This window comes from Phallusia mammillata, chromosome 3 (genome assembly GCF_965637545.1).
Source record: "Phallusia mammillata chromosome 3, kaPhaMamm4.hap1.1, whole genome shotgun sequence".
NCBI classification, from domain to species: domain Eukaryota; kingdom Metazoa; phylum Chordata; class Ascidiacea; order Phlebobranchia; family Ascidiidae; genus Phallusia; species Phallusia mammillata.
The window spans coordinates 10,030,574-10,058,173 of record NC_137254.1 but is presented as its reverse complement, the minus strand read 5'-3'; the positions used below and the strand labels follow the sequence as shown (position 1 = coordinate 10,058,173).

General features: G+C 36.1%; 2 protein-coding genes across 3 annotated transcripts in view; one reads left to right on the top strand and one right to left on the bottom strand.

Annotated features, from left to right (window-relative positions):
• Positions 1 to 27,600, top strand: part of LOC145218510 (transient receptor potential cation channel subfamily A member 1-like) — a 50,144-nt gene that overhangs the window by 17,633 nt on the left and 4,911 nt on the right. For both annotated transcript variants that reach the window (XM_080085925.1, XM_080085926.1), the window contains 22 exons: positions 1,578 to 1,743; positions 2,986 to 3,179; positions 3,728 to 3,897; positions 4,314 to 4,457; positions 6,165 to 6,332; positions 6,721 to 6,889; positions 7,351 to 7,455; positions 7,819 to 8,034; positions 8,598 to 8,698; positions 9,069 to 9,201; positions 10,305 to 10,463; positions 10,944 to 11,045; positions 11,831 to 11,908; positions 12,703 to 12,834; positions 13,550 to 13,620; positions 14,314 to 14,445; positions 14,947 to 15,067; positions 15,627 to 15,796; positions 16,488 to 16,617; positions 16,887 to 17,153; positions 19,062 to 19,184; positions 20,489 to 20,595. In XM_080085925.1, coding sequence (XP_079942051.1) covers positions 1,578 to 1,743; positions 2,986 to 3,179; positions 3,728 to 3,897; positions 4,314 to 4,457; positions 6,165 to 6,332; positions 6,721 to 6,889; positions 7,351 to 7,455; positions 7,819 to 8,034; positions 8,598 to 8,698; positions 9,069 to 9,201; positions 10,305 to 10,463; positions 10,944 to 11,045; positions 11,831 to 11,908; positions 12,703 to 12,834; positions 13,550 to 13,620; positions 14,314 to 14,445; positions 14,947 to 15,067; positions 15,627 to 15,796; positions 16,488 to 16,617; positions 16,887 to 17,153; positions 19,062 to 19,184; positions 20,489 to 20,595 — 3,158 coding nt within the window. The remainder of the gene's footprint in view (positions 1 to 1,577; positions 1,744 to 2,985; positions 3,180 to 3,727; positions 3,898 to 4,313; positions 4,458 to 6,164; positions 6,333 to 6,720; positions 6,890 to 7,350; positions 7,456 to 7,818; positions 8,035 to 8,597; positions 8,699 to 9,068; positions 9,202 to 10,304; positions 10,464 to 10,943; positions 11,046 to 11,830; positions 11,909 to 12,702; positions 12,835 to 13,549; positions 13,621 to 14,313; positions 14,446 to 14,946; positions 15,068 to 15,626; positions 15,797 to 16,487; positions 16,618 to 16,886; positions 17,154 to 19,061; positions 19,185 to 20,488; positions 20,596 to 27,600) is intronic.
• On the bottom strand, positions 22,567 to 25,627 carry LOC145218512 (uncharacterized). The gene is made up of 4 exons (XM_080085927.1): positions 24,929 to 25,627; positions 24,428 to 24,658; positions 24,179 to 24,353; positions 22,567 to 23,743 (listed from the first exon to the last, which is right to left on the bottom strand). Exons 1-4 carry the CDS (start codon positions 25,588 to 25,590, stop codon positions 23,156 to 23,158), a joined length of 1,656 nt encoding a protein of 551 aa, XP_079942053.1. The 5' UTR covers positions 25,591 to 25,627; the 3' UTR covers positions 22,567 to 23,155.

Here is a 27,600-nt window from a genome sequence, read left to right as displayed (position 1 = left end):
TCCATACTGGGATGACCTTGTCGCATTGGATAGGTCGATCGTTCGAGAGTACGAGACCAAAGTTTGCGAATTTTTTGATGTTAGTATGTTGGAATTCTTCAAAGTGTTTTTTGTTTTGTTTTTTATCCCATAAATGCGAAATAATATATGTACAGTTGTTTCTTTGGCTAATTTTAGTACGTCTATCTTTGATTGAATCTTGTTTAATTGGTTTTGAATTACCCATCGCGTTTTCCGCTATCACGTTTATTTGCTCAACAAACATGATACTTAGGCTAGATTTAAACATCAAATGTACGTATTCCAGGCTGTTGTGCTATCCTACCAACAAGGTATATATGTAATTTAATTTTGAATGTAAATCATAATATCCCAGGCCTATTAAATGCATCGTACTGAGCCAATCGCCAAGCTTTTGCCGTGGGTTCAAATCCCACCGCAGACCACATTTTTTAAGCCTGTGCCTGGCCATATGGGATTGCTTGGTAAAGGTTTAACGCCTTCAATGGGCCTGACGTACTATGGTTTATGCATGAGTGTGCCGTGGTTGATAGTCTGCTTTAACGCTTTAGGGCTGAATCCAGTTATGAATGTATGTTTATGTCAACTAATGTAAAAGCATGAAGTCATTTCATAGTCGCAGACAATGCACACCATTCCGACTGATAAGGTCTTATCACTGCAGCTGGCGACAAAAGACATTGGCCGCATAGGCTAGTGTCGGCAATTTTTACTCTCCAGTTTAAATATTTATATTTACCTATATAAATTTATATTATATTTTCTTTTCATAGCTTATGGGTATCTTAACGAGCAATATAAAGTATATAAGACTTAGTAACATTTGGTGTGAGCTCTATAGGTTTGTTATGTAAAGGCGTAATAAATTTGACCTCTAGTAAACCCTTGGTAGCATAAACGTTGACCTAAAATAACCTTTAAGTAACGTTTATGAAAAGTTTGCGGTACAGCTACATTTTTGCTGTATCTATTTTTTTTCTACGGTTTTATGTTTTTGGTTTACAATTTTATGAAGACAAAGAGTGGGAAAAAATCCTATTCTTTTCTTTGTACTTTAATTCAATATTAATCGTCCTAAGTTTACAGTAAGATTATATTTCAGTTTATCTAAAATACATTTCCTACGTTTTCATTTTATGTATGGTTGCCTTACACTTTTTTGAACATTCAAAAGTTTTAAATAAAACACCGAAAAATAAATATTGTTTGTAAAAGCATGGAGCCAATAAATGATAAGCTGCAAATATTGTTTTCTTTGTAAATTTAGGTGTCCGTCTTCATAAGTTTGTAGTATGGCTACATTTTCAGTTCATGTTTGCCTCGTTTTTTATAACTTGCTAGTAGTTCATACAGTTTCATAAATACTAAAATTTGTTCATTAATTTATTTCCTTGCTTTCTAAGTTTTTGAAAAGTTGTCAGTAAGGCTGCATGTTTCGGGCAAATAAATTTCTTTTACTTGTTTAATTTTTCTTTTACACCTTTGTTCAGAGCACAGTTTCATGGACGCTAAAAACAAAATTTTTGTGCTAACCTATCAATTGTTTTTCCCTACAGCTTGCCATCAAAGGAGATATAAAACAGCTCGCAGCATTATGCAACACTCAGCCCGAACGGCTAATGGCGCGAGATCGAAAAGGTGCTACAGTGCTTCACCATGCAGCAGGAGCAGGGCATGTTCAAATGATCGAATTTATCCTTGGTTTTCCAGGCGGCACAGATCGTAAGTTTCTGTTTTTTTTGAAAAAAAAACTTGTTTGCAAAGAACAGGGGTCAGAATTTTTTTTTTACAGCTGGCCGACTGACTTAAAAAAAATGGCACTCATGGGCCACATAGCTTGCAAGCCCTAACGCAGCGCTTTTCCAACACTGCGGTCGGAAAAACGCTTCTTCGGAATCAATAAGAGCCCAGTGGCTTACTACAACCTTATTTAGACTCAGCCAGTGTTACTGCGAGGTAGTAAATTTATTTTAAATATTAAAGAGACCACTACCAATACCCGTTTATTTCATCACAATTAACAACAAGAACGCCATTTGTTCGCCCACAAACGCATTGACACTTTAGGTTTGTCTGTAATGTAACAAACATAGTTTTAAACATTTTTAAGGGTCCTGTGAAAGTAGGTAAAATAATCCAACCTGTTGTTGCGGAAATACTCGCAGTAAAATAACTACTAACCTTTAACTCAAGATTTATTTTACTAAGATGTTAATTAGGACTAATACCTTCGCGGGTCGGACGAAATAACTTTGTGAGCCCGATCTGGCCACAGGCCGTAGTTTTGTGACCCCTGGTCTAGAGTTTAAAACAGTTAAAAAGTAGAAACAGAAAAATAATAATAACGATATTTCGTTCCATCTCGAAAGTTAAGCAATGTCAGCCTTGTTCAGTACTTGGGTGGGTGACCGCCTATACGTTAGAAGTGTTGTGGGCGTTTTTAAAAAACAACCATCAAATTAGAAGATAGCTTCAAAAGTAGTGTCCAAATCAGCATAAAACTCTACAAAATTGCTTAAAAAGTACCAAAAACGTAAAAAAACAGTATGTCGATTGCGATTAAAAGTATTGTGTTGTAAACTAAGCCCTACGATGGTAAATCAATTTGTATTCCTGCTTAAAACGGGGATATTATTACAAATGATTCGGCTAGCAAATGTCACTTTGGTGCACTAATTTGATACAAGTGGGGACATCTAGATATGACTATCATTGGAAAAGGAAAGCAACGTTTAAAGTTAGTTAGTTATCTCTATAAACAATTGCCGTATATTGGTATTAACCAAACTTAGTCAGTTGTAAGTTTCGCACTTTAACATTTGATTTTTTCAAGGTGATACCTCATTTAGGTGTCTCAAAAAGAAAAAAAAGCTAAATCGTAAAAAAAGAATCATAACTCTAGTTTCAGTAGAAATACATTTTTAATTCCCGTTTTGTATTAAAAAAAACACTTATTTTTCACAGTTATTAATGCAACTGACGATCTTTCATCCACTCCTTTGCATTGGGCAATTGAAGAGGACCGTGGAAACGCATTGAAAGTTCTTGTTGGAAAAGGTGCTGACCCTTCGTTAAAGAATAGCAATGGATACCCAGGGCTCCATCTAGCGGTACAAAAAAATTCTCTCCAATCTCTGCAAGCCATGGTGGATACGAAGGTAATGTAACTTTTTTTTATTGTAACTTTTTGTGTGTTGAAATGTTCACTTTCCAAAAACGTGATTTTTGTTTACAAGTTTACATATATTTTGGCTGGAAATTTAGGAACTCAATCGTTTAAACTTGATTTCAATTTTTGTTGCAAGGTCATAATTTGGCTCATTATGTTATTGCGATAGTGGATTTTTTTTTAATTTTTGCATCGCTATAAAAGCAACAATATTATGTCGTTTATTTCTCCATCGTAAGATGTTTTTTTAAATGTATTCGATTTTGACTACAAAATGTCACAGCATTTTTTTCGGCATTAACTACGCTTCCCCCAAAGTCGTATTTTACACGAAGTACTCCAAACTCATCCTCGTTTAGTCATAATCCATCAGTTATGCCATCCACTATTTTACCCTCCATTACGTTTCAACATTGATCAGCTTACTCCGGCTTGGTGATTGTTTAGTGCAATTGTGTCGCTATGTTTTGTTTCTCCAAGCAAAATAAATATAACTCAACTCTTTGAAAACTCCATCGGCATATAATTGCTGTTTAGGTGGACTTAAACGTACGTGGAACTTCTGGAGTTTCGGCTCTTCATGTTGGGGCATCAACAGATCATGTAGAAGCCTTTAAGATGTTGTTAGATGCTGGAGCAAAGCCTTGCACCTCCTGTGCACAGGGATACAAGCCGTTACATGTTGCCGCGCTATCTGGTTCCAGAAAGTAAGAAATTAATTGGTCGAATATAGGCTGGTGAAACCACATTAGGGCACTCAAGTTTTGTAAGCAGTTAAACAACATACCCACCCAACCACTGCCGACCAATCTGTTCAATGCTAAAACTGGGCGTAAACCACTACGGAACAACATCTAACAACTGTCTCCAGCTTCCTAGCATCGTCATGACATGTTGCTATTGTAATCTTTGGCGTGGTGTGGTTATATGCTCTTTTTCTTTCTTTTTTTATTTTTTTATTTTACACAACGTTTGATTTTCGATTACTCACTCACTCACTCACTCACTCACTCACTCACTCACTCACTCACTCACTCACTCACTCACTCACTCACTCACTCACTCACTCACTCACTCACTCACTCACTCAAAAACCCGCAAACTCACAAACTCAAATTTACAGAGTTATGGAACTACTCTTGAATCTCTGCCAGAAGTATGGTTACTCGAGTGGTACACTTTTATCGCACGGTGATAAAGAGATGTCGAGTCCTCTTCATTCAGCAGTCACAGGTGGCAATCTGATGGCCATTAAACTCTGTCTAGAGTAAGTCTTCTGATAAGAACGTATATTTTGTTAGAGTTTTACCTGGGGAAAATATTAAACAAATGTTGAACTATAAAATAAAACTATTACACCATATTGTTTTTATACAATTTTATTTCGTGTTTTGTCTTATTTTTTTTTAAAATTTATATCAGACAAAGTTTCTTAAGTGTCGATATGTGGTGCTAAGAGCATGGATAAGTATAGGAAAGAAAAATGGAAAAGCTGACAGTTGGGAGTATTGAGGTTTTCGCGAGTCCAAAAATTTTGTTGCTGAACCTTATTTTAGTAACGAAATCCTGTCTCACTGCTAATTTCAGTAACTGTGCTCTTTACGCCGTCTATCGGTATCGTGTAAATTTAGCCTGATGTGTGTTCTTAACCTGTTAACGTTTCATGGCGGCAGATCTGCCAACGTAAGAGCTTATTTGACAAAATGTTCGCTAAATGGATGCCCTAAAGACAGGGTTGTCATCGACGTGGACCCCGAAATAAGGACAACCGAAAAATAGATTTTTTTCGCCCATGAAATAAGCGTCTTTGAACAAATCCTTGTAGTTAAGCACGCCTTGACATATCACATGCCATATTTTTTCTGATCTAGCAACTCCTTGTTCGTGGAAAATACTTCGTGCATCTCACGACAGCTCAGGTCTAGGTTCACTTTTAGCATAGATTTGACTTGTGACCGTTGAAAATAAGTTAAAATAAGGATTACAAGGATATTTCTTAGAAATAAGATAACAAGGACATTTCTTAGAAATAAGCACTATAAATTTTTCTAAGACCCTTCAAAATAAGGACAAATCTTAGAAGTAAGGACTGTATGGCAACCCTGTCTATAGAGCAGCGGTTCCCAAACTTTTCTAAAAATTTTGCCTGGTGGACCCTTTGCAATTATTTTGATATTTCGCGGCCCTATAAAAATAAAAAAATGCTATAAGAAAAATGCAAAACCATTTTTTCTTATAGTACACTAGTGCAGTCACGATTCTTTTTAATGTAACAACTTTCTAACTTAGTGGTTTTCAAATTTTTTCATTGTTTTTTTCAAAAGGGTCACTTTGCCATTATATTGAGGACTCGCGGACCTTAAGCCTGAAGGTGTATTTTAGCAATACGAAAGTTGATTTACAGAATTTTAGCTTATTAGGTATGCAAAATTACACATAACAACAATCCAAAGACGGTTTGTGGCATCACAGACAAGACAGAAAACATTACGATAGTGCGCAAACAATTGCATTCTTGATAGTTGTCATGCAATAAAGACTATCTATTGCATGGTAATGGAGGCAGTGGATCTCTAATTGTACTTTGATTTAAACCTATTCAGTGACACATATTGACGCCAAATAAGATTATAGAGGCATGTCAACCTTTTCGCGGAACCCGCAAAATTGCTTCACGGACCCCAGTTTGGGAACCGCTGCTATAGAGCATGGTTATTTAAATTAACTGTGACACTAAGATAGGGTTGGGAACTAACTGTAGGATTATGCACTTAGTTTATAAGTCGGGATTATTGCTATTTTTAGAACATCACCCCCACGTAATACCCCGTTTTACACACTTTTGCTTTTGAATAATCTTAAGTGCTTATTGCTCCGTCCATCGGTATTTAACATACGTTTTGTGACTTGAGTTCTTACATTAGTAGAATTTCTCGTCATAAAACAATCTGTTACATTAAAGCTGACTTTACAGGTACGGCGCACGACTTGATGTAAAACAAGCCGACGATTCGACTCCAATGCACATGGTGTGCGCTCAAGGAACTTTGGATATCGTCAAAATAATGTTTGAAATTGCCCCCGAACAGGCAACGGCCAGTCTAAGCATGCTGGACAAAATGGATCATTCCCCGTTGCACAAGTAGGGAATTTTAGATTTGAGTTTATGTAACTGTATATTAGCTGAATATGTATGTAACTGAATATTAATATTAAAGCGTATTATTAAAGCTATGTGATTGCGGTAAAATTGTGGTAAAGCATTTGGCATTAAGTTTGAGTTTTTTCCCAAAGTAACAAATTATAAGGGGTATTATTGTTGTTGTATGCCTTTAATAAGGCCTGTCTTGCTTCCAATTTCTGACAAACATACTGGATTTTCGAAACCCTGGTTTATGTTAATAATGTTCGTTGTCGTTTCAAAATGCCAACATTTTTTGATTATGTCATATATTGACTTGTATCATACCGTAATATGCAAATTTTGTACAGTAAGTTTAGATATCCATTTCTACATTCTATTTTTACAGAGCTGCCATGTTTAATCATCCTCAAGTGATAAAGTTTCTGGTGGAACACGGAGCTGAACTGGATATTTCCGACTCGGAAGACAGAACTCCTCTTCTTGTTGCCGCATCCAGAGAGTGTTGGCAAAGCGTCCGGGTTCTGATCCAGCTAGGAGCCAACACCCTTGTCAAGGTAAGAACTGGCATATTTCATAATATTCCTGGCAAATTGAAGCCGAAATATCGAATCAAGACGCCTCCTAAGCCTTCTAAAATGGCAAGGCACAGGAGGGAAAAATCTAGAAAATATTCTAGCCTGCAGTGGGATTCGAACTCACGACTGGACTGACTGGGACTAGCTGCGGTACACAGGCTCAGTGGTGGGCCAGTCTAAAGTGAAATCACAAGCACTGTTGCCTGCCTCCTATGACCACAGAGCCTGTATAGCTCAGTTGGTAATGCGCGAGACTTAAACGGACCGACAAGCCTAGACCCATTTACTTTGCTGTATTTATTTAAGTTTATTCTACTGATTATGAAAAAACATGAAAATTAGGGGGTTACAACTATACAAAGATAAGAGCCATCGGCGTTTAAACAAACTACTTTTCTTTGTTTATTTGCATGGTACGAAATTTTTTGTTTGTTTCACAGGATCGAGACGAGCGAAATATTATGCACTTGGTCATTCTGAAGGGCGGAGACATCTCTAAGATTTCGGACGAAAAGATGCAAGAGGCTTGCCGCACAATATTTCAGGTACAACAACAAATTGGAATTTCTAAAATATTTTAGGTACAACACTAAGTTGGTATTTCTAAAATATTTTCGGTACAACACTAAATTGGTACTTCTGAAACATTTTAGGTACAACACTAAATTGGTATGTTTAAATGTTTACTTACAACACCAAATTGGTAAAATAAATTAATTTAGGTATTACATAACATTGGTATGATAATAATACTGCAAATACAGTACCAAATTATAATTATTAAAATACTTTAGATACAACACCATATTGGTAATAACAAGTTACTTCAGGTACTACACCCTATTGGTTTTACCTAAATCTTTATTTAAATAAAAAAATAATTGCATTAACACATTTTTAATCTGTAGAAAACAGAAATCCAGCAGTTGCTTCACGAGTCGGACTCTGCTGGGTGCTCGCCTTTGCATTACGCTTGTCAGGAAGGGAATCTCGCTAGTTTGAAGACTTTAATGTGCCTGGGGGTCAGTGCACGTCTAAAGTCATACAAGAAACAATCGCCGTTGCATTTTGCGTCGATGTATGGACGCTTTAATGCAGTGCGCAGATTATTGGATAGTGACCAAGTAAGTATTTGCTATATATACACCAGGCGTCTCAAACACGTGGCTGTTACAAGGTCATAGCAAACATTTAAATCAGGGCAGGAACTTGGCCGAACGGTCTGGCGCGCCTGACCCACATAAATACATAAAAAACCTGATCGGGATTCGTCCCCGGGAGAGTCCTGGGTTCGAACCCCGTGAAAAACAAAAAAAAACAAAAAAAACATTTAAATCAGAAAGAGTCAAGTCTGACCATTTGATACCAACTATGATGCGTTTATGCCTATTGATTTGTGTTCATGTGCTAATCTAAGTGATAGAAACGTTGTAATGAAAGTAAAGATAAATTAAACATTATTTCAGGTTGAACACTAAATTTATCTTCAAATTAAGTTTTCACAAATGCAACTCTTACAGAAGTATAAAATTTGTATTTAATTTGTGTTTAAGATCGAATTCATAAACATAATTTGAAACCACAATAAAACCATCTAGAAACAACCATAAAAAGAACACGATGATAAAATCTAGACAACTTGAATTTGCAACAGAAAAAAAACTATTTTTTGTAAAAATTATTTTAGGGACCAAATATAATCAATGAAAAGGACGAAGACGGAATGACTCCACTTCACTTCGCAGCCAAAAACGGCCATGTCAAAGTACTACAGCTTCTTATGAATAGGTGAGAAAACATGGCTTTACCCAGACCAACCATTCACAATTTTATTTACCTTATTTATTTATTTTTCATTTTTTTTTTTTAATTCAAATAGCAATAAAAACAAATGCAAAAAAGACTTTGCTAAATCAAAATTTCTTTCACTGAAATGTTTATTTTTTGAATGAGTTGATTAGTGGGAAAACGGGACTTTCCCTACGTCCATCGTTCACAATATTTTTAACAATTTTGTCGTTTTTTAAAACAGGAAATACCTTCCAGCTTGTTCATGAACTATTTAAGACAAGAAAACTAAATATTTGTAAACAACCTTAAAATGTGTCTAAATAGAATTGCCAAATTTTCAACAGCTAAACCCCATTATTTCCTCTAGGGGCACGATTTTGCACCGCAATATCAAGGGGGAATCGCCGCTGCATGTGGCGGCCACCAGCGGTTACACCAAGACTATTCGCACACTGATTGAAACTCACAACCATCTTATTGACCAGGTGGAAGAACACGGGGTACGTGTGAATTTGAGCGCAGAAATTAATAATCTTAAAAAAAAAACAGCTTAATACTGATAAATAAATAAAAACAATAACAATGATTTTTGAAACTTCTGCAAAAAATGTTCTCTTTTTTATGTTTTTCTTCTATTGTCCTATTTATTCATTTCATTTTTTCATTTCAGAAAATCTATGTCCGTCGTTTTCGTTGTGTATTTTCTTTTATGGTGTATTAGAGCAGGGGTCACCAAACTACGGCCCGCGGGCCGGATCCGGCCCGCGAGGTCATTTCATCCGGCCCGCGACCACATTTTTTAGGTTGCCAAATTGTATTGATAACTTTGTAACATTGGAAGTTAATCTACTCCTTACAAAAGTTTTTCTGTGGGGATATTCAGAATTAATACTACCGCGTTTCATAGGATTAACGCCCAGGGTTGACCCAAAGCCAGTTTGTTACGTCACAGACAAGACTACAAGTGTTAATTGTGCGCAAACAATTGCCTTCTTTTCTCACTTGTGGCGTAATATACAAGCATTGCCCGTAAGATGAGACTAATTATACAGTTTAACAGTCGCAAGACCAGTTTTTGAATAGGATTGTAGAAAGACCATAACTTGGCGCCCCTATAAAAATTGCCTCGTTGGGTTGGGCATAAGCTATGAGGCCCGCGCGAATGATTGTTATCACTCATCAGGCCCGCAGTGAAAAAAGTTTGGTGACCCCTGTATTAGAGGGTTTCGTATGACCCAAATTGGGATCGCAGAATATAATTTTGGGATCACGAAACATCATACGTTATTATGTTATTGTCACAATAAATAGTATACCTATTGTTTTGAAATCATTCACGTGTATAGGCTATACCCATCAAGGGGTCGCGTGAAAATTTATTTTCCGAAATGGGGTCGCATAGCAAGAAAATTTGAAAAGCCCTGTAGTAGACTATATGTTTGTCTTTAGCTGTTAATTCAAAATCTAGTGTGAAAGACCCAAACATATTCTGCTTGAACGAGAAGCAAATTTTGTGCAAATGAAAACAGATTTAAACAAAAACGAAGGTTCTTTGGAACAAAACCGTCTTTATTTGAAAACCTCACAATATTTTTTGTAATAGAATACGGCGCTCCACCTAGCGGCCAAGCAGGGTCACGTGAGTGCAGTTGAAGTTCTGTTGGATCTTGATGCTTCTTTTCTTCGCAACGACGAAGGGGCGACTTGTTTTACCGAAGCCATTGTCAACCAGAATCGCGACGTTGCCATGGCAATAGTACAGGTATTTTACACGTGAAATGTTTTTGTCTTCGGTCACGATGGACCCTTGCTTTCAATGTACCAAAACACGACTGGACCTAAGCCAATGTACCAAGCCTCACCACATGGCAAGGCCTAAAAAATCTAACATGCGGTGGAATTCAAACACACGACGAGCGCCTATCTGACCAATTGTTAGGAAACCAGTTGTTCATTTTAGTAGCAACGCATTTTAGGCAAAATATTGTAGTTTTTTTCTTACATCAGTAATCGTACATCTGCATCGATTGTAAACTTAAATGTGAGCAACTTGTAAATATGGGTGCTGTATTCAGGCATATAAATTATATTTGACAACCTTGCCTTTTGAAGCAATGCCGTTAAAGTTTCTTGCTCAGGGAGACACAAGCAGTCGTGCTGGGACTAGAACCCATAACTTTGTAATCACTCGGTCTTTTTGTCAAATATCATGTGCAATTCTTATGTATGCTTTTCTTTGTAGCACAAAAGATGGGAAGAAGCTATGAGCACATTTTACGAACATGAGCAGCAAGTCATGATACCCATTATGCTTTTGATCCAATACCTACCGGACGTGTGTGTGGTAAGTCAAAAATACCCACCTCTTGTCACATTTTCTAAATAGCGCAAATAATAAAAAACAATGCATTTTTAACACCTAATATGTGAATGTGTGTTGTGGAAGATTAGATTTGCTTTAACAATAGAAAAATTGTAAACGTTTAAATTTTTAACCTGGATAAGTCGAAAACTTTTAGCAATGATGTTCCTTGACCTCCTACAGGCTGTACTCAAGCAACTAAACTATTTTTGTTTACTCATTAATTTCAGTAGGATATAGCAACCAATGTGTTAACGCAATCTTTTCCTTTGTTTTTCCATTCTGTTAGGTTGCTTAAAAAACAAAACAAAAACAAACAAACAAACAAAATAATGAACATTTGCATATCTTTAACGTTATGGTGTTTATGAAAACGTGTTGGTTTTTCTCTTCAGTATATTTGTTTCAATCTATCGCAAAAAATCTATCTATCGCAAAAAATCTATCTATCGCAAAAAATCTATATTTCTATTACAAAAACTCTGAAAGGCTAGTGTAAATAGCCTTTCAGAAACAGTAAACAGTAGTGTAAATACAAGGCGAAAAGGTTAGATTTCGTAAAGTTAAATTACGATCCAAATGTGACAAAATTTGAAATCGAGGTCCATTGAAATCGAGGTATAATTTCAATAATTTAAACATAAGTGCAAACCCAAATATAAGAGATCGACATGTCTCGAAAATCCAAGTTACTTTAAAATAACCTTCAAAGTTTTCTGTTCCGCTTCAAAATTACCAATTGTTTTGCATTTTTTGTGTTGTTTTAGGCTTTGTTAAACAGATGCAAGGAAACTCCTGATGTCGATGTAAGAAGCAGAAATTATTGGATTAAATACCATTTTAAGGCAAGTTTTTTTGTAATATCTAGGAAGTCCCACAGTGTAGAACAAAATTTCTAACTTAACATCCATGATTTCATTTTCATGAGGTATTTCATGATCTCATATATATATGCAGAAAATAGTAGAATGTGCACAGAAGGCATGTTCTATTTGTCTATTAAGTAGGCTTTGGTGCAGTGATTCTCAAAATGTGTTTTCCGGCATTGATTTACAAAAAGTGTCTTTTGTAAAATTCGCTATTTTAAAATTCAAACTTTTTCTGGTGTTAAAACGATACATTAAAACGAAAAAAACAGGTTTGTTATTGACAATAAATAGCAACGTTACCATCACAAAGTTGCAAACTGACCGCTTGCTTGAACAGTTTGAGGAGCACTGCTCTAGTGCTTTATCAAGCGGACAAAATTATTTGCCAATTTAAAATACAGTGTAGAGCTAGTAACATATGAACTTACAATAGACCTTTTTTGCTAAATTCCGGGAGGTGGCGCACAGAAATATTTTAAAAGCAGTTTGTTAAAAAAATGCTGGCGGTTAGGGCGTTTAAGGTTGGTCTGAGGTTTGGTAATAATAATAACAATAAAATCAACCCTGGTTTTTGTGTTAAATTTAGTTCCTAACCTTATCCCAGTCTTATTGTTAATTTAAATAACTGCGCTCTTTACGTCGTCTGTCGGTGGTTAGCAAACCTTTTGTAGTATATGCTCTTGTGTTAGTAGCTCTATCAAAATACAGAGGGGTAACATTGAAAGGGGTCAAATTTGATGTTTTTAAGCGTTCTTTTCGTGTCGTTTTAGTACCTTGAACCTTCGGTTGAAACTCGCGATCAACTGTGGAAAAGAACAGAGGAGATGAGAAAAAGTGCCAAGGCAAATAATCAAGACGAAGAAAATGCGATTCCGCAAAAGCTTGCCCTACCCGCCTTAAACGTGAGAAACAGTATTTTAGAACTCTAAACATATTCTAGAACAGTGGTTCTCAACCAGGGCCCTCCAGGGGGGCCTCGAGCTGTGTTCCGGGGGGGGCACAAGTGTAGATTCCAAAGAAACAACCACTGAAAGCCGTTTTGTTTTTTAATGCGCATAATGTGTGTGTTGCAAATAACTTTACTCTCTAATTTAATCGACTACTTCTCACAATATTTCTCTACATTGATGTTTTTTACCGTTAGAGATTCTTGTTTACTCTATTTGACTTGTTTAAAGCCAAAATTAGTACCGAATTCTAAAAGGGGTTGCCATTTTAAGTTTTTAAGGTGGGCACATGACTTAAAGGGTTACTTTTAGGGGACAGTCCACGAAAGGTCGAGAACCACTGTTCTACAATATAACAGAATTGTATGATTACAAGCTAAAATATATTATCTCATCAGTTTTTGGATTTTTAACGGATTAATTCGCTGAAAATGCTTGGGAACAAATGAGTTTGATAATATCTGTCTTGCGCACAAATTGTATCAAGCACGATTAAATTTAAAAGTATAAAAACTTGGAGTTAACTGTGTCGATTTCATTACATTGATGCACATAGATTTATGGAATATTCAATTCCTTGCTGAACTTGGTTGTCTAGCAATTTGCGATCAACGAAAACAAAACTATGAAACATTTGCATCACTAACGTCATTGTGTTTACCTTTGGCAGAAAATGGTTGAGTTTAATCGCGTGGAGTGCTTGCGCCACCCAGTGTCCGTCCAATACTTGCGCCAGAAGTGGTAAGTAACATTTTCATTAAAAAAATGTTTAGCTTTAAATTCTAACAAACTGAAAATTCTAGTTATTAATTTGATCACAGATGTGTTTTGTTTTAGCAATATGTGAACAAAAAAAATTCCTAACAAAAAGATTTCACATATTTTGCAATAGCAATTTAACTGAAGTATTAGATGAATATAATTTGCATAAAATTTTAGTCTGGTTAAATATATCTCTAAGTTTACAGGTAAGTTAATATCTGCTCATTACTTAAACAAGTCCCGAGTTGGTTACTTGGGCTTAGTCGCCTAAATTCAACCGGGTATGTGTTTCAAACACAACGTTTTAAGAATCAAACGTTTATCCACCAGTTCCAATTCCATTTCTGAAAATGTCTATTACATTACAGAAGTAACCACATGAAAATGTTGCAATTAAAAAACAACCACAATTTACTTTAGTCGGAATTTCTACTTTTCAAAAACAAAACGCTTGCCCCATTTTTTTTTCGAAACATGCCTAAAGAGCCCACAAAAAGCGCCCACAGGTTTTAACTGCAGCATGGAACACTTACCGAACCGAATCAACCGGTACAGATTCCGTAACATATATATGTTGTTGAAGCTTTAGGCCTTATTATAAGCTTATTGAAATAGAAATAATCACGTTATGGTACCAGAATGTCATTTGAAGGTTTTTTTATTTTGTTTTAGGGGGGCGTACGGTCGACTATTTCATGGCATTAACTTGGTGTTTTACCTAATGAGTTTATTTCCTATCACGTACATTGTGAGCACTGTCAAATCCAATCAACATTGGGAAAACACCAACGGCCTTTACAACAGGTATGATGATGTGTGTATGTTGTTAATGACGTCACGATTTTAATGTAAATTTCTGACGTCAGTAAGTCAAAAATTGTTATTTGATTGTGTTATTCAACACATTTATTTAACTTTGTAGAGGCCTTGCATTTGAATAAGATCCTTTTTTTTAATGATTATAAGTAATTAAAATCAAGTTTTAGATTTAAATTTATCCATTTTCATAATAGTACCGTTGCTAGTATCAGCACATGATAACTAGTTTACCAAAAAACAAAAAAGATTCTTTGATTCAATTTTAAGTTTTTTTTTTCTAACAGTTACAGAAACAGGTGATTTATTGAACAAAAAAGGGGTATTAACATTTCAATTTGTCAGGAAAAAATCATATATTTTGCAAAAGCGGTTTAATTTAGGTATGAAATGAAAAAAAAAATTGTGCATAGATTTTACAATTGCCAAATTCGCTTTGGTAGTGATTTTTAGCACATATATTTTTACATATATTTTTTGATTTTTTAGTGCAAATGGAACTAGAGATTCACCAGTAACATACACTGGTTTTCAAATCGCTATGATGGTCCAACTAACTGTTGTAAATGTTGGCCAGATTATAAAAGAACTCGTTCAGATGTATCAACAGGTAAGTCACATAGAAATCATAAGCGCTTGAATATAACGTCATTAAATGTGACGCCATACCGTAGAAATGTTTGTTTGACTCAATTCTTGTAAACACTTGTTGCGAAGATTAGGGTATTTTTGATTTCAAAGTTTGTTTGGCAAGGTAGTCAATTTATCTTACGGTTTGTTATAAGGTAACTTACATCACACAAACAGAATATCTCGTAGCATTACTGTGAGAAATTTGTTTGTTAAAATTCCTTTCAATCCATATTACATGAAGTGTTAAATCATAAATTCAAATACCGGTTTATTTATACACTGGGTGTCGGTAGTAAGCTCAATCTAAAAAATGAAATGTCTTGTGTTGTTTTTGCTGCAGTTCCAAAGTATTGGTTTCGTTTACGCTTTGAGCGAAAAAAATTTTTGTCTTAATTTTTTTTAAACAAAACTATTCAAAAGTCTATCGAAAATCTTAGAGTTTTTTACGTCATCGGGTACGTCACAGTTCAGTAATACTTTGTCATCAAAGTAGAAACGTTAATTTTTAATTGTGACATCATGTCATTACGTCACAGCGGATGGCTTACATCACTGATCTGACAAACTTGGTGGAATGGACGTTGTATGTCACCAGCGTTCTATACGTGGTTCCATTCTTTACTGGTTATCCCGTACACTGGCAATTCGAAGTTGGTGCTGTTGCTATTTTTCTTGCCTGGTTTAATCTGCTGATATTCCTACAAAAGTAAGTGAACAAATTTCTATGTTAAGTGATCTACATACAGTGTACACCCTGTTTCGACCAAAAAGGTCATCAGTGTAGCTGATGACAAGACATTGGCTGTATACGTTATTGTAGCTAAAATATAGTACTCCAGTTTTAAACAGTAGTTGTTAGGCTCCGGCCCCCGGAATAAGTTAATGGTTTTTAATATCCGCAAAAAAATATGGACGAAACTGCATCTCTCTCATTGGCCTAATGTTAAAAAAATGTTAATGCAATTTCATTATTAGTTTGAACCTTTACCAACTGTTGCTTTCTCATATCTAGGCCGAATGCGTATATAAATTTGTTCTTTATAGCCAAACGCACCTTCTACTAAGAATACGTGCTTATTAAATTGGCGCTAAAGCAAAATTAAGCTGTATGGATTTTTAAGACGATGCGGGCCTTGCAAATTCTTAATGGTCAAGGTTTTGAGATGAAATTAGACAGTTTGTCACAAATTTGTGTACGCAACTGTACTATAAGTTAAGCATTTAACTAAGCACTTTATTTCTTCTGAAGTTTGTATGCTGCACTAACCACAATAACAGTTTTTTGTGTGTGTTGTACAGTCTTTACACAAGTTTGTACATGTAACATTTTAGCTTCAATGCAATAATTGTATGCATTACTGACTAAAAGTCTAAAAATTTACCATTTCTTTTGACAGGTTCGACATAGCTGGAATTTACGTTGTCATGTTCCTGCAAATTCTTCAAACCCTTGTTCAAGTGATCCTTGTGTTTTCATTCCTTATTGTCGCTTTTGCTTTGGCCTTCTACGTACTAATGCAAGACGAGGTACCTCTTTTCTCTAACGGTAAAACATGCAATTGTGAAAAAATACTCACTATTGGGATTAGCCCCTTTTCAGTGTAACCAAGAAAAGGCACTACAGTTTGTGAGACTTACAGGCTAAGAAACAAACCTCACCAAATTTATTTCATTCCATAATTGAAACCTCAGTAAAACATGACATTTTTGTGTACATCAGTACGTACAACGTACTGCAGCAAGCAATCCTAACAATCAACAATAGAATATGCCTAACATTCAATTATTTTCCAAAGGCGGATAAAGCCTTCATTGATCCCCCATTATCCATGATGCGAATTTCAACTATGCTTTTGGGGGAAATTGGCTACGTTGAAAAATTTCTGACTCCCTTCGTGGATGATGACCCTGCTACGTTTCATTTCGGGATTCCAACGCTCCTTCTTCTCCTCGTTTTCATCTTGATGATGCCCATCCTCCTAATGAACCTCCTAATCGGTTTAGCCGTCGGTGATATTGCCCAGGTGCAGAATAATGCAGTCTTGCAGCGCCTTGCTATGCAGGTAAGATAGTGGTTTGTTTGTTTTTGTTTATTTTTATCCTTGGTCTGCGAGCAATGCCTCAATGCTTTAATCCTAGGTTCTTAACTTTTTTGTTTTCGGGACAGGTATTTTTTTAAGTGAGTCAGGAGCAACAAAAAACGTATAAAAAAGAATGCGGGGTAACAGAAAATAACAGGAATCTGAATAGCTGCAGCAAGCTTACTGATTCTGACTTATGAGATACAATACAATAAACAATTACCTTTGTACGAAATTTTCTCGGTAATAGATTGATTGTGTTGAATAATTATGAGGTTTAAATATGCTGCATTGTAAACTTAGTAAATTTCGAAACATCGAGTTTTTGCTACTGTGGCTTTGGGCCGCAAAATAAGTAGTTGGGAGCCGGATGCGGACCTGAGAGCCGCGGTTGAGAATCACTGCTTTAATCTTACAATAAGTCCGCCGTCGAGCTGCTTGTTTTATTGAAAGTCCGTTGACGCATTGTTTTATTTGACTTTTTAACTTAGGCGGTTGGTGACTTTAGGTTCCTTTGGGTCGGAGCAATGGCACTCAAGTTACTTGCTCAAGGAAATACAAGTGACCTAGCCAGGATTAGAACCTGTAACCTTGTGAACATAAGACGGCAAGCCGACGTTCTGCCTGTCTTTTCCCAATCCATCGAATTTTTCTGTATTTGATTGATTGATTTAGTTCAAGCCATTCGATTCCATTATTTCTGAGGCAATTGCGCTGTAGTTTCTTGCTGTAGGATACACAAGTGATATGTAAAGGGTTAAATTTCACAACGATGTGTCCAAACCAATCTTTTCGACCTTGAGGACTACAAATTAGGTCAATTCATTAGAATCCACTACAGATGGAGCAATTGTGTAAAAGTTTCTTGCAAAAGTGGCTGAGACAAGATTAGAAGCTACAACCTTGCGAACACAAAGCGTTTGTACAAAGCAAGCTATTTAGACCTTTTGTAACTTTATTTAGTTTAACCAATCATATTTTACTGGGTTTGTGCAATGCCGCTTAAGAAACACAAGTGGTCGAGATGGTGTTAGAACCAAAAACGTATTGCTGACAATACGGTTGCGCTTACTACATTTTTCATTTATACTGTGTTTTATTGTATACATAATCTTTGGTTCATAAAACTTTAATTTCAGTTTAATACTTTAACCCGATTTTTTTGCATTGACTCATGACTAATATACTGTAAATGTGATTATGCTAACGGCAAGTTTGTAACAAAATATAAAATGAATACACCATTCTATAAAACACAAACCTTGATAAATAATATGCGGATAAAATTAGTTTTAATGCCCGAATTATGCCCAGACGATACATTTAAAGTCATGTCCGAATTAAGCCTGTTTTATTTTTGTTGGTATTTTTTATTTTTTAACGGGGTTTAGCCTACAAGTCTGGTTTGGCAAATTATTGGTTTGCCGGCTGGTGGCGCTGTGGGGCTCTTAGTGTTCAGTTCAAATCTCGTCATACCGAGATAAGCTTCTGTTGGGGTTTGAATTCCATCATTGGCCAGGTTCTTTACCTAGTCAACAAATGAGGTAGGAAGCACATAAATTTGATCGATCCTAGAAGCAGGCTTAACGCGCTTTACTCTTTGCTGATCAGCGAGTTTGTGTATCTAATCTGCTAGAGCGCGAGTCCCCTGCCGTGGATTCAAATCCCACCGCAGGCTTTAATTTTCTAGCTTGTGCTGTATATGGGAATACTTAAGGTATTCACTGATCGTTTCAACAGAAAGAATACCCTAATTAACAAAAACAAACGTTTGCCTCTCTTGAAAAAAGCCTAAAAAACAACAACTGAGACTACAGAAAAATATTTTATACTAAATCGATACTAAATTTTTAGTTACTCGATTTTAACTCGTTTGTTTTACTCGCTCAGGTTCAACTCCACACATCGATCGAGACTCGACTACCTCTTCAATTTCTTTTGCGGGTCGACAAATCTTCTGTGACACTTTACCCGAACCGCTGTGGGAACTGGCACAAACAACTTTGGCTGAAGGTAACATTTATTTCAATTTTTTAAGGAAAGCTGAATTATGAAGAAAAGAGTTGCCATTAAAGTAACCCTGATTGGAGTAATGTTGTCCAAACTGTTGTCTAAATCAGTGGTAGTCAAATTGGATCCCCTGGGGCCGTTTGTAAGTATTAAATGTCTGAGACAGAATAGAAAGGGTGATTAGGGGCCATTTTAAAATCCCTGGACAGTGAAAACAAAACTGAGCAACAAGGGAAATTTGGTCATGTAGATCTTTAATCATATAGCATATAATAAAGTAATTTTACTTGACTTGTCATATGCACTACTTTTGACATAAAATAACAACCTCCATAAAGGAGGTACCACATACAAGTTTCAGGAAAAAAAGTTTAACTTTGCGCAAAACAAATGCAATGTTGTTAATTTATTTATTTTCGTTATTCCTTTTCTATTCCTCTTTTGAGAACTACGTTACATTTTGTAATAATAAATATTTAAACATATTAATAAACAAGACTATAACAATATGGGCATAAAGATCAAGTAGATTAAAGTAAAAAGTTAAAGTAATTATAACAAACTGAAATTAACACCAACAAGGTCAGTACAAAAGTGGTCTGCGCCTGCCCGACAAACTTCGCACAAAAGCAGTGATAAAAGCGCACCTTTTTTCCATCGTTTTTATGCGAGGCTTGTTTCACACCTTTTTATTAATCTTTTATGTGATTCAAGTGGTTATAAACGGGTGAAGCTGATGTGGGCCTGTCATATCACTGATGATGGCATAAACCGAAACGTTTGATTAATAACGCATGTCGCTTTTTACGTCTATTTGGGACGTTATAATACTCACAAACAAAAAAGTACAAAGGCGATGTTACAAAAACAAATCATAAAACAAGATATAATGTAGTAACTGCAAGTTAAGATGAACGTAAATTCATAGCTGGGATCAGTCCTGAAGCGTCTGTGCAGACCAGCGATCGCGGCACACTCATATATAAATTACAGTACGCAAGGCCCATTGAAGGCGCCATACCGAATCGGTCGGTCACCAAGCATTCACCACCATATGACAAGGCGTGGGCTAGAAAAACCCGGGACCCGGAAAGACTCCTGTTGTTGGTTCGAATCGCACCGCGGGCTAGATTTTTCTAGTCTACGCCTTGCCATGTGGTGGTAAATTCTTGGTGACCGACTGATTCGGCATGGCGCATTTTATGGGTTTGGCGTACTGTGATTTAATAACTGCAATGCAATAAATTGACACTAACTTCTTAATACATGGTTGTTTTCATCTTTACACAAAAAAACTTGCTTGATAGATTTTCCAATATACTGGAATTCAGGCAGATTACGGCGAAAATGGGGACGCATCTCGAGACCCAAGTATCGATTATCTTCAAGTTGAAATGCACAGACAAAAACAAAGGTTTGTTGTACAGTTTTTTTGCCCGTATCCTAGAGGTTATATGTCCACCGGATACGTTATTAAAACTTTTCAGCAGTTTTTTTCCGGTGGTTTCTTTTCCTGTCGAACCACACTCTCTTTCCTAACAATGTGGTTATCCCATATATACCCTTAGTTGGTCCCACCGGCGTTTCCCCAGCGCTGCTTTGATTATCTAGTGGACTCCCATAATTTTGACAAAACGGTATAGCTGCACTAACTGTGTAACCCACTTTTTTGCACTTGAAAACGTTTTAACATTGCGCAGCAATATCCGACTTGACGATTGTTTTAGTTGCTATGTTTTCTTTCACCAGAAGAAATAAACTTAACTCATCTTGTAACTTTTAAACATTCAAGACTGTTATTTACATGGTATGTAAAAAACGTTAAAAATGAGGGTGGAAAAATTATTTTTAAATACTTTTAACGAAAAATGATACGTTTTTTTCTGCATTTCGAATCGTTTCAAACCTAACACTAAAAACGTTTTTACGCACAAAAAGTCTTGGCAACACATTGTAAAATATTCTTTGTTGACCAATAATCTGATTCATCTTTGGGTAACAAGTTTAAATGGGTTAAAGAACCATTGATTTAAACTTTAAAGTCTCGAATTCGCTTCTTCTGGCACCAGCAAACAACCAGATAAAATATCACACCATTTTTGCCAAGTCATGAACTGGTCGCGTTAAATGGCGCCTTGTGTTGCACTACCGTTCAATTAGTATTCAAATTTCAAATACGTGCCAACTAATTGCGTGAGATACTTTCTTATACCACACGAATTATTTCTCGCCCTTTCACGAACCGTCTACTCCCCTTGGGCACAAACTTTTCTTAAAGGTTGATCATTTTTAGATGCTGGACACCATGCACTTTTAAAACTTCTTTGCGATTTAGCTCAGGTAACCGTTTCAACAATTTTATATCGTTTTTTTATCTAATTGTTGTGGCATCATTTTTGGAACAAATAATGACTTTAAAATAACTGTTTTTAGAGCTGTGCAAAGAATATATCGTTTTGTTTCAAATATTGAATTTCAATCAGATATTTTTGCACAAATGTCGAAACACCAATATCCTGAACTGTTCCCCTAAAGCAGCGGTTTTTAAACTGCAGTCCGCAGTCCGTTAGGGGTATGTCAAGCAATTTTGCGGGGACCGCGAAAAAATTGAAGTAATCTTATTTGGCGTCAGTAAATGCCACTGAATAAGTTTAAATCAAAGTAAAATCGAGAATCGACTGTCTCCATTGCTAATCAATAGCCTAATGGCACAAACGTGACACACAAATGCCCTAAACTGTTCCACTAAAGGTTACACCCTTTGGGCGAAAATGTTAAGTTAATGTGATTAAATGTTGCCTGAAACGTTGAAGTTTTGGAACAATAAATTTAATTCAACAACTAAAATGCTAATCTCAGTTTTCAGCTTAATAATAATTGTTTGACGGAGGGTTAACCATTGACATTTTTACTCGGTTCTCAGAATTTAAAAGGTTGAGCGGACATGCTCAAATTTGGCATTAAGAAGTTTCGTAACCTTAAAATGATGAACTGTTTCAACAAGCTTCAAAAGGGTACTTGAAATTTGCTAAAATCTACGTGTAAGGTAAAAGCAATTTAAAGTTGGAAACTTAAAGGTTAACTGCAAAAACAAATTATGAACCTGCTTTGAATGATTGAACTTCAAAACAAGTTGGTTTAAGCCCATTTAACCTTTAACGAAAAAGTTTCCTTCACGTGCTGTGCAAATGTTAATATAGTGCAAACTGAAGTACACTCTTAACGTTTTTTTGTAAAAACACCCAAGAACAAAAATGCACACAAGTTGCTATCACAACTCTACATTTTGAGCCGCAAAGTTATCAAACACATTTTCCTAACTCACGAATACTTCAGTACATTGTCCTAAAATCAATAGTTTTGGTTACGCTGATCATAAAAAAAATATTACAGGCTGCATGCTTACTGATTCGGTTCCGGTTCGGGTTCAAGAAATTAAACCGGGTACTGGTCCAATTCGACTTCCTGAGTGTATATACTAATAGAGTTGTTTTTCAATTGTAATAGGGACAAAGAGACTGCGAAACGCTTTGGATAAACAGTAAAACAGATAATCGTTACATTGTTACAAAAGTCAATAGGCAGTTTAGGCCAAATTTGTGCGTATTTATGCATTAAATGAAAAAAACTAAATATCGCAAACAGTATCTTACAACAACCATACTTGACTATAGCCTAATTTTTTTGCTATACCACAAAAACCACAATATATAACGAATTTTATTTAATATATCGACAGCCATTTCGTGCTATTCGTACAACTTTAACGGCACACAACAAAAATGGAAGGCACTTTTAAATGTTAATAGCGTTTGGCCAAGATAAACACTGCTTTAGGCTACTTAAACCAAAGTGACAAATATGTAAAAAAAAGCGAAAAAAGTCTTACAAGCAAAGAAAAAGAAATAATTAAAATTACAATCAAAAACATTTTTATTGTTGACTTTTTCGATGCGTAGTTTCAACTTTTAGTCTCATGTCGAATTTTCCAGCCTCTGTTTGCATCGAAACAGTCGTTTTGCTGCCCTCCGAAAATCGGGGCTAATATAATTGTAGATAATAGCGTTGACAAAAGAATTGGCGAACAAAATACGCGACGCTAAATAAGCACACGACGTCCATGTGGCGTTAGCTTGAGGATCGAACCCACGACTTCTAGGTTCTAATTCCGGGGAAACTCCAGAAACCATAACTGCTATCGAAGGTAAAATTGCCACTGTGAACGCAATAACCACTGCGCGAACAGTTTTTACCAAAGTCCAATGAGAGGTCAACGCCACTTTCCCACAAGGTGGCACATTTGGGTCCCTTTTATGATCTATGACGTCAGTGTTGGTTGACGTCACCGTTGGAGTCAGTGACGTAACTTTGTGAGTTTCAATTTTTCGACTAACCGAAGGCAAGTGGTTTTCGTCTTTGGTGTTGTTGTTCCTCAGGACGGTTGCGTCATTGCCAGTGCCGTCACTGTCGTTTGGTTTCGCGCATGCGCAGCACATTGCGAGGTTAAGCCCCCACACCAACAGCAGGCTGAGTCCAAGAAATACGAGGTAAACGATGTAAAACTGAAAAAAATATAGGCGTTGAAAAATGTAAGTTTATTCACGATTTTTTTTAAATGGGATCGTAGGTAACCTTAGTAAGCCTGAATTTACATCAAATTGAAACTGTTTCAACGTCTAGCATCGGTTATAAACCGCATCTAAATGTGTAGTTTCGGTGAGGCAATTGTTAATGGAGAGTTTTTGTTGTTGTGACAAGAGATCGGACATCAAATTGTATTTTATTTTGTTAATTTTTTGGTGAGGACATTTGGATCCTTACATCCTTAACGCATTGTCTGCTCAGAGCAACGTTTTTTTTTAGTTTTAAAATCTACAGGCGAATTGAAATCTACAACCCTACGAACATTGAGCAGACGCCTTAACCACTCGCCCATGCGGGTTGATGTTAAAATCTTTTAGAAAGCGAACTAAAACTAACTAACTTGAAATACTCACTTTTGGTGCAATAATTACACCCAGCGCGGTAACGGTATAGGGAAATCCCGGTACTACAATGGGCACCAAGGCAATGACGAAGGCAAGTATCCAAATAAGAGCAAATGTAGAGCACGCTACCAAGCGAATTTTATCGCCTCTTGTCTCTAAGCGTTTCTTCATGTTGATATGGAACCTTAATAACAAGAAAATAGGGTTGGTCTGAAAAAGGGTTTTCAGATAACAATTTGAAACTAAAAAAAGACTTACCTTTCAACTGTTATTCCCACTAAAGTGAAAATAGACGTAGCAAATGACATCACAGTCATGAAACCGAACGCGTTCACATATGCAGAGTCATGGTAGTGCCATATTTTGGGGGACTCTCCCTCTCTTAGGAACGGGTGAGTGCCCATAAACATACGATAGGTTGTGTTTATTGATGCCGAAAGCACACAGCCAATCAGAAGGTCGGAGCAGGCCAGGGATATTCGATAGTATCTGGTCAAATAATGGGAGATATTAACATCAGTATGATATCATGCAGTTTACTGGTACTAATTACATGCACTTTTTTGATTTCATGACGTCATTCTTATGTGCAGTCATAGTGTGTAATTTTAAGTAATTAAGACAAGGAAAATGAAATTTACCTGTTTTTTCTCAATTTTCATAACGTCACAATATTTTTTAAACATTCGTTTGAGACGTAACCGGAAAGTGACGTCAGTATGCTCAAAATATTTTCCAAAAATATTTTTAAAATCTCACCCATGGATCGTTCGCATTTTCGGCTCGCGCAACGTCACAACCAGTATGACGCAATTGGCGATGACGACACAAGCGACGATCAAACCGTCAACGGCAAAAAGAAAATACAATAAAGCTTGACTTGACATGGCCATACAGTCAAAAGATGAAGGACGAATTCTGTTATACTCTGATATTGAATATCCACAAGCCACAGGCAAGGCGAAGGGTGCAGCATAAATCATCCATTCTGTATAACTTTCATTTTTTGTATAGAAATAATCCTCCAAATAGTTACAGGCCTTGTAGGCTAAATCTCTTTGGTCTGAATATAATCCAACACCATATATTCGATTCTTTTCAGCTCTTTTGTCGATTTTATCTGCTAAATCGGAGTTTCGTTTTTTTCTTTCGAACATAAGGTCTGTGCAAAGTTGATTGTACTCCCCCAAGTCGGGGGTGCACACTCGAAACAGTGCCATCCTGTAGTAAACAGTAAAATCATATCTTCTTTTCTGACACTCAATCTCAAATTCTGTTTTGTTGGTTTTTGACAAAATATCCAGGTACATTAGGTAGGAACCCCGACCTGGTTTAAATGTTGCTGTTGAATTCCTTTCTAACGCACCGGCTGCGTTTATTGAAGCAAGAATTAGGACAGCTAACAATCCAAATGTGGTCATTTTGTGGCAACAAAAACTACAGTTTCTTTATACCCATTTCAGAACCTAAAAAAGTAAATTTATGACAACAATTTACTAATAGAGCACACATAAAAATAAACATAGTCAATTCAAGTACACATACAGAAAAACTTGAGCTTACGTTTAAATCAACACTTCATACAAGGGCTTTTGGGGTTGATTTTCATCTGTTCAATCGGCAAAGCCATAATGTATTGTGAGTGTTTCTGATTTCATAATCTTGAAATGTTAAGTGTTTTACTTAAGTGAAGCGTGTTTTTCAAAACAAATAATTTGAAATAAGTTTACCTTAATTTTCAAGCTTTTCTGGTCCTTACCAAAACACTCCACCAGGGGTTATACAATTAAGTTGAGTTATATATGCTTGTTGAAAGAAAACATTGCGACACGATTGCATTTAAACAATTATCAAGCCAGAAATAGCTGCACAACGTTAAACCTTGCGCCAAAAAGTTGAGGTCACAATTGGTGGATCATGACCAAACGCGTTGTAGCTAAATCTTATTTTTATGCGATGGGAGCTCACAAAAAAGTTAGATTAACCCGCCAAAAAATAAACAATAGTTGGTACTACCTAAGATGAATGCTAGATTTTTCTAGTCTGTCCTTTGCCATATGAGAATGCTTAGGAGCTTGATTCGGTATCACGCCTTTAATAGGCCTGACGTACTATGATTGGTACTACCTACAATGCTTATCGAACAATCCTTTACTGCTGAAATTGTTTTGATAAAAGTTATTGTTTAGAAATACTCTTACTCTCGAAGGTTTTATGCATAATCGATTGAACATAGGCAAAAACTTAACCAAAGCACATCTTGAATCAGGGGCAAAACGTCTGCCCGTCTGCAACATACAACACAGGAAGTAGCCACGCTTCTTTGAAAGTAGATTGATTAATAATTTCCTCGTAATTGTTTGTTCGTTTTCCAGTTGCGTGATACAAAGTCTTCAACCGTGGCGTGCAGACATTGCATACACCACAGAACAAGTTTAAATCTATTCTTCTTTCATGAGAGAGTATTATTGCAAGTTCAACCGTTAAGCGTTTTTAATTCAAGTTTTGTTTTCATAATTTAAATTGTCACGTTTCGAATTAAAAGATCGAAAATTTAATTAAAACTCACGATTTAATTAAAGGTTAATTATCTTTTCTGCGTATGCCTGCCTATTTACGGCTTGTGTTAATCACAAAAAGAAAAGAAACAAGCACAAAGTTGGAGAGAAATAATAAACATTAATGTTGCACAACGACAGTAACCTAAAAGCAACAACGGCAATAGTTGCCAATCTGTTTTGCTTGAACATCTTTATTGGTCACTGATGTTGCAAAATTTTAATAACACATATGCAGTCTCGCACACCGCAAAAAGGAAAAGCTAAGCATTAAATGTTAAAATACAGCAACAAACAAACAACCACAGGTACATTACAATAACATTTTACCTACAGCAACGAACTTATATACTCCATCAACAAAAAACACAGACAGAATTCCACAAAACAAACACGCAGAATTTTCCACTAACAACAAATTTAGCGCAGTATTACTAACAACTTAGTGCAACATATTATATAATCACGAGTCACCAGATAAACGATAATAGTCACGCATAACGACGCACTGTAAACTTTAAAGAGTCTGAAGACATCCAACATTTGTTGATGACATATCAGGAATATACGTTTTACCTACCTTATAGCAAACTTTAATATCTCATTCAAATCTTAAACAAATGGTGAATGACTCAAGGCTTATCGAAATTTTTAGTCTGAGTAATATACCACAAAACTCAAACAAATATATTAGCTACAGACACCATGCATTATAAACGCTGAACATGAAACGACTTCTGCCATAATCGTTTTAGTCTGGCATCCAAAACGTTGCTTGCCCTTGTTTAAATATCGCCTTAGAGTCACGAATAGCCTTCGCAAGAGCCAAAATGTCACCCGATGCCGTCACAGCGGCTAGTCGACGCAGAGAGC

Coding starts and splice junctions, on each gene's coding strand:
- LOC145218512 (XM_080085927.1), bottom strand. CDS start 25,590: ATGACCACATTTGGATTGTTAGCTGTCCTAATTCTTGCTTCAATAAAC. Junction 24,659..24,928: donor AAAATGCGAACGATCCATGG/GTGAGATTTTAA, acceptor TTATTTGACCAG/ATACTATCGAATATCCCTGG. Junction 23,744..24,178: donor GTGTAATTATTGCACCAAAA/GTGAGTATTTCA, acceptor TATTTTTTTCAG/TTTTACATCGTTTACCTCGT.